The sequence below is a fragment of the Poecilia latipinna genome, unplaced genomic scaffold (genome assembly GCF_001443285.1).
Source record: "Poecilia latipinna isolate Pla-1442-1.1 unplaced genomic scaffold, P_latipinna-1.0 Scaffold54, whole genome shotgun sequence".
Classification (NCBI taxonomy): Eukaryota; Metazoa; Chordata; class Actinopteri; order Cyprinodontiformes; family Poeciliidae; genus Poecilia; species Poecilia latipinna.
In genome coordinates, this window is record NW_015112670.1 from 120867 (window position 1) to 132027 (window position 11161).

The 11161-nt window shown below is 38.9% G+C and overlaps 1 protein-coding gene across 1 annotated transcript; it reads left to right on the forward strand.

The window, feature by feature from the left end:
• Positions 1 to 1170: 1170 nt before the first annotated feature.
• LOC106959970 (C-X-C chemokine receptor type 3-like) lies at positions 1171 to 4313 on the forward strand. Its single transcript, XM_015052856.1, has 3 exons — positions 1171 to 1622; positions 2596 to 2931; positions 3473 to 4313. The coding sequence occupies exons 2-3, from the start codon at positions 2602 to 2604 to the stop codon at positions 4223 to 4225; spliced, it is 1083 nt and encodes a 360-aa protein (XP_014908342.1). The 5' UTR covers positions 1171 to 1622; positions 2596 to 2601; the 3' UTR covers positions 4226 to 4313.
• Positions 4314 to 11161: the final 6848 nt, after the last annotated feature.

An 11161-nucleotide genomic window follows, 5' to 3' on the forward strand; every position in this document is an offset into this window, starting at 1 on the left:
CACAGAGTCAAAAAAAAAAAAAAAAAAAAACTTGGGCCCTTTGTCTACTGCCTCTGCAGCCCTTTGCTAAAGTCCAACTTAGCAATGTCTGTGTTATTGATGAGACACTTTCACAGCAACGGTTTCACCACTTGTAGTACATGCGGCCTTAGGTGTGCATGACTCAGGCTTCCTGAAGTAATGCTCAGTGAAACTTTGTGTCATCTTTGTACAAATTTAATGCCACATATGAACTGTCTCTACATTAAGGTTTGTTCAAAATGAGAAGTACGTGAAAGAGGACTTCTGAACTATGCAGCCAGGAGGCGTGGCTGAATATTGTAGTGTAAAACTAGAGAAAGGCAACAAACCCAAATGTTTAAAAAATACAACAAACCAAAATAGTGGAACTATTATTCTGAACCTACTTTTAGAGCTAAGTTTCTCTTCAGTCATTAAGCATGGTGCCACTGTCTCCAGATATTCAGTTGTCAAAAAGTAAAGATCGCACTGTGTACTTCACAGTCTATCAAGGGATATAACCTAATTTTCAAGGAAAAAAAAACAAAAAACAGGATAGACAAATTTGCTACCGATGTTTGGAAGTTTTTGATATCTAGAAAAAAATCCCACACATGCACTTGGAAAACGGATAACCTAATATCAATGCTATAAGACCCTTGAGATATTTAAATACAGATTTCTATCTGTCATTACGTAATGACAGACGATAGATTATTCCTCACTTAATCCCACTGTTCCCACTAAAATATTACATTTAAATAAATTTCACCTGGAACAATGAAAACCCTGTTACTTTTTTCCTCTAAATAACTGACAAGTCTGTTTTTAGTCCGATACAACAGCTCCCTCTGGTGGATATGTCCTGTTAGTGCAGCATCGCTTTGTGTTTTTCACACAGTGGATGTCAAGTCACTTCAACACTGACGTTTGCGGAAGTGAGAAAAAGGTTGTCTTCAAAATGGTACTGTAGCTCCTTAAAATATTTCGTTATGGCATGTTATTTTTCCCAGTTAACTGAAAAAACCGCAACGTGCAAATTCAAACAATTGTTTGTGTTATGTTTTTATAAGTTTTATATTTGTACTTAGGTAAATATATTTCATTACAGAATTTATTTTGAAAAATAAAACAACCAAAAGGCTTCAGGTCATTTCAATTGACAGAAAAGGGAAAACAAAAAGCGATTTGTAAAATCCAAAGCATCAAAGTGAGAAAAAGAAAGTCTGTCTTTGTTCGTTTCAATTTATTCTGTGACTTTACTTCACAGTCAGATCAGGTGCGCGTTCTCCTATGTTAGTCTTAATGTCTTTCTGTGTCTTTTTTGTTTCTGAAGATCCACCCCCAAACTGTCGCTACGAAGGGTTTCGTTTGCTGATAAAAAGTCATCATCACTGACGTATAATTAAGAATACCAACAAGGTCTGTCTGTGAGCAGCGGGTTGTGTTTCCGCGGAACTTGACAGCCGCTTGTCAGCTGCTGCAAAACGTCTGGCATCTTACCAAAATCCGGGAGCGTCTCTTTGACTGTCCGAGTCGAGTTGGCTGCAAACTGCTGCGTTTATCTCTGCACAGTGACGCCTCAATAAACGCCGCAGCTGAAACCCTACGGGGGATTATCGGTAAGTGATCACTTTTATGGTTCGCACAACTTCTTTTGTCTGCTGCTGAAAACTGTCGTTTGCATTCACCTTTTAGTTTCGACAAGGTATCGGTATGTTGTCAAATGCAAATGACCGAAGCTTACTGTAAACGTGTTGAAAGCGTAGCTGGAATTGACATTTTCAACACTAACACACTGAGGTTGTGAAGTGTGAGTTTCCACTTCATGATTTCCCAAAACACGTCACTTTAAAAAGCACAGAGGAGGATTTAAAAAAAAAAAAAACAACAACTCTACTTTTCGTTTCTGAGTTGATGACATCACAAGAGGCAAAGAATGGCGCTGATCAGCTGTATTTGTGTACACTATGACGGGCTATGTATTTTTCTTATAAATCCCGAAGTTCCTTTTCAATCTGTCTTTGTTCTCGTGATAAGTTATTGTCGTAAATAATGCTGACGAACGCTTACACATTAAAAGTTTTACTGCGGATTTCCAGTGAACACATTTTTTGAAGGAATTTCATTCAATATGTATGAGTAAGCAGCTGTAAAACCATTAAAAGGAATATAAATGTGTGTACTTAAAACTCTTATGCCTAATGTGATGTCAGGCATGTGCTCAACACAACTTGTTTTTTGGAGGACAGACTTTATCTCAAATAAATAATGTTTTACAACAAACTTGACATGGAGTTGACAGACTCCATGTCTGGCTAAATTTATATTGAATTATAAAACTGTGTTCATGCGTGAGTGACTAACAGGAATTGGGTTTTTTTTTTAATTGCGTCACATTGACATTGCACCACTGAGTCTGAGTCTTAGACATAGGCTGGATTATTAGCTGGATTTCCCAGAGGAATATTTTTTTTAATAGTTCTGCTCTGCTGCAAAGAGGGAGAGAGAGACTGGAGAATATAAATGTTTGCTTTTGAGGTGCTGAGAAGCTGCATCACTTCTTAATTCTCTCCTGTTTCTGTGTCTCATAAGCTTACAATGGTCATTTTGGATGGACTGTTTAACCACACTCAGCCCTTCGACTATGACGAAAACTACGAATATGAAGATGAGGATGCAAGGAAGGCAGTGTGGATCCCGATTCTGTTCTCTGTATTGGTGATCGTTGGTTTGCTGGGGAATGGACTTCTCCTGGCAGTCCTGGCTAAGAAGAGGCGACCCTGGAGAATATCGGACAGCTTTCTTCTCCAGCTAGGTGTGGTGGACATCCTGCTGCTGGTGACCCTGCCCTTCTATGCTGCCCATGCCACTCAAAGCTGTGGAGTTTGCTCACAGACTGCCCTCATGGTCTTTGGAGCTTTCTTTAAGGTAGGTTTTGTGTTAAAATCTGATAGTGAAAGTGAAAGAGATTTCTGGTCTGTGGAAATAATTTGGCTGCAACAGCTGTCTATATCCTGTTTATAAAATAAATCTCTTATGAGACACTGCTCTGGGAACACGAACTTTCCTTATCTGAGCTTTCCAGGTTTTGTCTGGGAGATGCAAGTGAAGGAAGTTAATTATATTCAATGGGTTTCTTGATGTAGCGCCAACTCTGCATGGAACCAAGTCCAAGTTAGAAATATAACCCCTAACTATGACAATATTAGTACATAACTATAACACGCTAACAATTTGGCATTGTTGCAGAAGTGATGGTAAGATGCCCTAAATACCTTTTTAACAGGATTTAAAGAATATGTCCTAGCCAAAGATGCTACAAAGATCCTTGAAGCATGTCAGACATGTCCAAACCAGTCTAGTCAAACTGTGACTGACTGTATAAAATAGTCCATTTCCTGAGGCCGTGGGAATATTTTTAGTGACTTCCATAAGAGGCTTTCTTCTGACTTTGTTTTTCTTTTTCTAGATCAACCTATATGTTGGGGCCTTTCTTTTGGTTTGCATCTGCCTGGATCACTACCTGTCCTCCATACATGCCGGCCAGTGGAGAAGCCACAGAGCCACGTTGGCCACCCTGGCCTCTCTCCTGGGGTGGCTCGTTTCTATCACCCTTACCGTCCTGGATGGGATTTTTCTTGTCAACACTGAGTCAATGCCAGGAAAAGCCCTCACTGCTCACCCTCGCCCCAAAACTAACGTTGACTGGCAGCTAATCTCAAGTGCGCTCCACCTTGGAGTCGGCTTCTTGCTCCCTGCGCTTGTCCAAATCGTGTTCTGTTCCCACATCATTATACGACGCAGATCCAATCGCCAGATCAGGTTAAGGCCTGTTCTGCTCATCCTATCTCTGGTGGGAGCTTTCCTACTCTGCTGGATCCCCTACAACATCACTCTCTTCATAGACATCATCTGCTACACAACGAAAGACTTTCTCAGAAACGTGTTTGTAGATCATATTAATTCTTTAAAAACGGCTGTGAAAGTCACCTCGGCTGTAAGCTGCATCAGTGCCTGCCTCAGGCCTCCTCTATATTTTTTGTTTTGTGGAAACTTCCGGAAAGCAGTATTTGGTGTCATTAAATGTGCTAAGGTTGAAGGCAAGAGCTCGCTGTGGGAGCTGGGCGTGGAGGTGCCACATGACCAGTGTCACTCACAGGAAGAGATGACGAGTGTAGAACAAGTAAAGCAAGTAATGATCAACAAAAATCCCCCAGAGTGACTCAGACATCACCTGAAGGACGTCCTGTTCAGAAAGGGGAAGTTTTAAAGCCAAAAGACTGGAATGTGGAAAGTGGATGTATATAAAGCAGGGGTGGCCAAGTCCAGTCCTCGAGAGCCACCATCCTGCAAGTTTTAGAAGTATCCTTACTCCAACAGACCGGGATCAGCTCTACAGAAGCCTGATAACGAGCCAGTCATTTGATTCAGGTGTGTTGAAGCAGGGATGCATCTGAAACTTGCAGGATGGTGGCTCTCGAGGACTGGACTTGGCCACCCCTGATATAAAGAATAAAAGGGAAAAGACCCAAATTGTGTAATGTGAAAGTTTTCAAGCCTCATCATGATCACAGAAATATTTCACATTCTTGCTGCACAGTCTAAGCTTATCATTTTTACTTAAAAAGTATTGAGATCTTTATACATATATACATTATATTGCTATTGTTGTGTTTCATATTAATGGAATATGTGTTATTTTACATGTACCAAGTACGCAGAAGTGTCATATTACCCGTTTGAACTAATAACACTTGCAATCAGAAATATCCAGCCTCTTTATCTCAAATCACTGTATTGATGTGGATGAAGAAAACTGACAATAAATGTCAAAATGTGTTTCGATATACAAATGATTTTGACTTGACTTCAAAGTTCAAATGGAAATTGTGTTTGATTATGCTTCTCTGTGCTGCTACTGCCTTGTTTAGGTTTTAAACATTGTCATCCTAGTTTTAATCTTTTGTCAAAGGCCACTCAAGTATGGGATTTTTTTTTTTCTAAATCATCTGTGATTGAATCAGAGACGTACTTCTGGTCAATATCTTGCTGGAGAGTCCAGTGATCAGAAGGTTGGATTTTTCAACAGAGAGCAACGTGTTCCTCTTTTGAATGACCTGCATGGTGTTTGTTAATATCCGTGAGGCCAGGCACATGATCAAGATTGCAATTCCTGTTTCTGATCAACAGAACCACTCACCGCCATGCTTGACCATTCATTATCAGTCTTCAATGCCAGACATACACCTGATCCAGGTGTCCAAACAGGTCCAGTTTGGCTTCATTAATGGATTGAATCATCTCCCAAAACTTCGTAGTCTTATTCAGATTCCTTCATGTGCTCTTCACATATGGTCAGTCAAAGTGCGTGTCTTGAAATTGTGCAATGGTGTCTTTGTATATTCAGTCCAAGTCTTTATTTACCCACAGGTGTCTTTCAGTCACATTGGGGTTTGTCTTAGATGTCCTCAGTTAGCTGCTAATGGTTATTGATGACGTTTTGGCCTCCCTGCTACAGCTAAGCAGGTTTGCAGCTGTCCCATCCTTACACTGCTCCTAATGGCATTGAATTTGCATCACAGATAAGGTAAATGAGGGATGAATAAAGAGCTTCCAAAAGTTTTATCTCCACTTAAGACTCTAAAAATGTTCAAATTTAAAAACAGGAGGCATGGGTTGAATACTTGGCATGGCTATCCTAGCTAACAGAAAAGTACTTAATCAAGCTTTTTTTGTGATTATATTTTTGTATCATTCAACTCATAAAATAGCAACTGAAACATAATGTTGCTCTTTGCAGAGAAGTTACGTTTAAGAAGCTTTAAAATCTTTGGATTTTGAATACTTCTGATGGCAATACATGTCAAAACTAGAGCCAGATGCTATAAGCTCTTTTTCTTATCAGTGTTATTTCCTCATCAAGTGTACTATGTTACATTTTATCCCTGTGGAGATGAAAAGCTTCAGCAATTGTATTCAGAAGCTATGCAGTTACACCCAATAAACTGTTTCACTTTACGTTTTACGCTCTGGTTTCTCTTTTCTTATCTTAAGCAACACAACCTTTCCAGCATTGTGCAGTGCTCTGTGTTAAAGAACTCAGTGATAGGGAGGAATTTATTTTTGGCATCAACTTTTGTTTTTTGTTTGTTTGGATTAGTTCCATTTGTCTAAGAAGAGATTGCACTAATGTCATCCATCGGCTGACAGAAACCCCGGCCGAGAGGTCAGCCTTTCCAGCTGTGTGGTTGTGTTTCATAGTGGATCTTTGTGCATGGTGAAAAGCACTGTGGAGTGCTTTGTGTTTGAGGCCTTGGTCTGTTAGGTGGGTGGGAAACCAGAGACTTCAGAGGAGAGAAAAGTCTTTCTGCAGAGGATCAAAGTAAACCTCCTGAAAAACAAAATTCTATATAATCCCCTAAGCCAGTTTGCAAGTTATAGCCTGCAAACCAAATGTCTATTATCAACCCCTCACATTGACTACAAATGTAAACTGAGTTGAATGTTAATTACTTCTGGAAACTTACTGTACATTCATGAGGGAAGCAGTTAGATTTCAGTTCTGCTTCCTGTTTGTGGTGGTCATTTAAGTTTGCTTACAGTTCATGTCCTATGTTATGAGCTCATTACTGAAAATGCTACTTGGCTACAAGATCAGACACTTCATATGTGAGTCTTTAGGACAGAGTTGCTATTTCCTGCTGGAGCTAAGACTGTCAAGAATATGTAAAGGAAGATGAAGAGCATATAACCATATAAAAAATTACATATTTACCTAAACTTTCTAATACATCAGTATATTTAGGTCTGTTTACATTTTTACCCCTAGAAGAAAAACATTTAATGTCTGACTACAGGATGAAAACAACTCTGCTGATTACTGACTGCTGGTTTAATGGTGTTTCTTGACAGCCTCTTAGACCTGATAAGCCCTAGTCTGTTATTTTGAGAGGGCTCTTCCTCACCCTCAAGAAAATCCTCATTAAATTCCACAAAGTTAAACATACTACACATGAAAACTTGCCAAACTGTCCTCATCAGTAATTACAAAACTGTTAACGTACCTTGAACTTTTTCAGATTTTGTCTTGCTGCATCCACAGGCTTTGTTATTGTGGTTTAATGGTGTAGACAGACACAAATCAACAAAAAACTAACATCTGAAAAACATGCATTACTGTCCACTCATGTTGTTCAAAGTTTAATTTTGCTCTTATTTTGGCATCTTTTTCAACATGTCGACTATGTCCATTAATAGTTTGTGGGAAAGTGCAAGTGAGACGTCCGATGACTTTCTTTTTTCATGTCTCCTTATGTTCTTCTATAAAGGCTAGATTTACGGAGCGCATGACTAAAGGTTGTCATGGTGACAGATTCTGCTTTGGACCTTCATTGGTTAATCTCTTCTTGCTCCGTCTGTCAGTTTAAGTAGACAACCATGATGTTGCTTGATTTGTGAAATGCTCTTCTGGTTACACAGTTCTCAGTGAGATGTTCAATGATCTAACCTTACTTCAAGCCTTTTCTTAAATGTATCCCTGACCTTTCAGGTATCGTTGTGATGTTGACTATTTCAACATTGTTCCCTTGCAAATGTTTGACGCCTTCACAGAATAGAAATATATGGATTAATAGTGAGGATAAATTACATTCAGGTGGGTTCTACTTGTTCTTTGCTTTTAATTCAGTGGTATCAGATTAAAAGGGGTTGAATAAAAATCCATGCCATACTTTGCAGATTTACATTTGAAAATAAAATCTTGAAAATCGTGTTTCCATTCTGCTGTGAGGCAACACTGCCATTTTAGTTAATCAGCCTCACAAAGAAAGTACAACAGACCAAAACTTGCTATCAAAAGCCTCATCAGGAAACCTACAGGTTTGCTGAATTAAGACGAGAGTAAAATAAGAGCTACATCTATTTCAGGATTCTCTGGTTTAAATATGGAGTGACTGGAAAGTACAGTCAGGTCAGGGGTGGGTTCTGATTTTAATGCCTGTATAAGGTATCTGTTGCTCTGTGCACATTCGTCACTGTTCCGCTTTCATTGTCGCCAAGCGCTGAAGGTTTTCATGCATAAACAAAATGACATAAAGAAACCAAACACTTTGCTGCACCGCAGACACACTGACTACGCTGCTTTTGCATCTCTAGCTTTTGTCAGAGTCAGATGCGCATTCGGCCTTCGTCAAAAGGTCAGATGATTGACTTGAACAATCAGTTTGCAATTAAGGGAAACCTGGTTGGTTTACTTGGCATTGCAGAACCAGGGTGACTGAATACAGACGTCTCAAGGGAGGAAGAGCTCACAATGCTAAGCTGTTGGCTCCTTCAGGAGCAACAAGCTTACAGTGAGCCAACTCAAATCCCCCCAATCTGCTGGAAGGAAACGTTTGCGTTTAATGTAAATGAAGTGGAAACAGTGGAGACACACTGTTGAAGGTTTTTGTTTTAGCATCAGTTAAATGTTACACATTATACTGGAGCACACTTTTTTCATCTGTTACATATAGCTGCCTGTTCCTGCTGTACCGATGTGGTTTAGGTTGTGAGTTTGCTTTTACACCTTTGTCAGGCTTCCTGTTTGAATGATGTAAATGATTTCCTCAGAATGTCATCAAGGGTTTTTTTTTTAAACTAACTCCTTTAAACATCAGAAATTTCTCAATTATTTGCTGACCTTTAGACACTGCATGAGGTTATCTTGAAGTTATGTTAGCTGCAACAGCTACTGCGTTGCTGAGCAGAGTATATTTTTAGTTGCTATGCATGAACCCAGCATCATGGAAACATATCAACGTGCAAAATGTCACAAGGTTGGAAACTGCCAAACCAAATGCTGAACTGAAAAGATGGAGGCAGGTAGAAGAAATTTAAAATAGCTTTAATCATAGGAAGGAACATGGCAATTGAATATAAGCCAAAATGTAACAAAAGGAAGCACAAAAACCCCCCGATAAGGCCGGATGTGGTAATCCGAGAGAGCTATGACTAAACCTTGGCTTTATATTAAACTGAAGGAGCAAAGGAGTAAAGGTAATTTAGGCATACAGAAGAACAAATTAGAACCAGAAGGAGCAAAGTGAAAGTAGAAAGTAAAAGTAACACCAACATGGCAAGAATACTGTCTGAGACTGCAGACATTAAGGAGGACCAATGAATATAGTGAAAACACATGTCAGATATCAAAACTATCACAGACCCTTAAGTTGGAAAAAATACTGATCAATCAATCAATCCTTTTTATGAATCAAAAGGATTCTAAAACAGTCAACTCTTGCTAAATGCATGTAAAATGTTTCTGTTCCTAATGCATATTCGTCCTTGCATTTGTGGTTTTTGATACAAAAGCTTGACAGAAAAGCTGAATGCCTACATGATTCTGTGCCGTCTTGTTGTCAGTAGCAGAGTCTGGAATTTGCGGGGAGTTGGCCTGCGGTCGGGAGAAACAGACACACGACTAAAACTTACATAGCAGCCACAGTCTCACCACACTGAGTACTGAACTATTCTGAAATATTCTGGAAAAAAGAATTCACTATTTTTTAACTGTACAAAGTTAAATCCAGTTTAATTTGTTTTATCTCACAAGGTTTACTACATCAAAGGCCAATTTGAGCCTTTTCAAGAAGATTCATCTTTAATTTTGGAATAAAACTAGCGAAGGTAAACTGTTGTGCATTTTCATTTTTATTTTATGTCACATATAGCCACAGTAGAGCCTGTTCTATCTTCATTTTGTACAGGAAATTTCTTACACCTGTTTTTGTAAAAGCAATAAGCATGACTGAAATTTGCCCCTTCTTATTTTAAACTTTTCAATACATATAAAAAAACATCTTCCTCTTGAATTTGCTGAAAAAAAATCCACAAATTATGATCTGAGTTAAAAGACAAAATCAGGAAATAGTTTGGGAATGGACTTTGGATTCAATTACGTAAAATATTGTTTCATAGGAAGTGGTTTTGAATTCAAAACTAAAGCTCCTTATCTTTGGGTCAGCTTCCTTTAAATGCTTTGATTTGCATTCTTCATGTTTTAATCAGGAGTAAACAATGGCTATTGTTAATCTGGAGTAACCAAGCTCCAGATGATGGCCTTTAGTTGTGCAGGATTTCCTCTAATTTATGCAAAAACATTGATTACTTTCTCAGCTTCCCTTGAATTGACATCGCTGACTTTTAATGTTTCATTCAAATAATATGAATGATCCAGACATCCTCTAAAACAGTGTCTCCCAACCCTGGTCCTCAATGCAGACTGCATATTTTAGATCTTTTCCTGCTTATGTAAACCTGATTTCAGTAGCTGATTATCAGTCTGCATCTGAATCAGGTGTGTTAAAGCAGAGAAACATCTAAAACATGCAGGGCAGTGTGCCTTGAGGACCAGGATTGGGAAACGCTGCTCTAAAAGACTGAAAAGGTGAATGAGGGGATTCCTTAAAATGTGCAAATTTCTCCCAGTTCCTTTGGGATCAACATTCAACATTGCTACAGACGAATGCTGAACTTTGACTGTTTAAAATATACCATGCACTTTTATGAGACTATCATGAGCACACTTATTAGACCCTCACTAGTTATTAGACCTCTGCTTGTCTTTTCTCATGTCTGAAGTAGAAATCAAGTGTTAATTCTTCTGGGACAATCTGAACCAATCAGTATATCTGGCATTGCTCAACTTATTAAATAACTTTCTTGACTGGTGTGGATCCAGAAATACTTTATGCTTCTTCCAGAGGATGTGAATGGGCTGAACTGCCACCCTGTCAGTAAATGGAAAGAGGAACATGTGAATGCATTGTGAACATTACTGAATCATTGTTGTCTGTGTTGAACCGATGTGTACTGATAAACTGAGAACATGTCAGAGAATTGCACTATCAGTTGTCTTTTTACGGAACTTCAGCAGTTAATGTTGAATATTCATATCTTAAAAAAAATATGCACTGATGGGACTGAGGCTGCAGTGAAAGTAACTCAAAGTCTGAGTCATCATCACAGCTTCATCCAGAGAGGTTTTTCTTCTTCATTCTTCTCCTCTACGGTCAACTGTGTCTACCACAGGTGTCATATTAGAGAAACAAAGCGCTTTGCTTTGGTGCCACATTCCAGCCCATTATTGTGAAGGAAACGATAAATGGGACAAAATAAC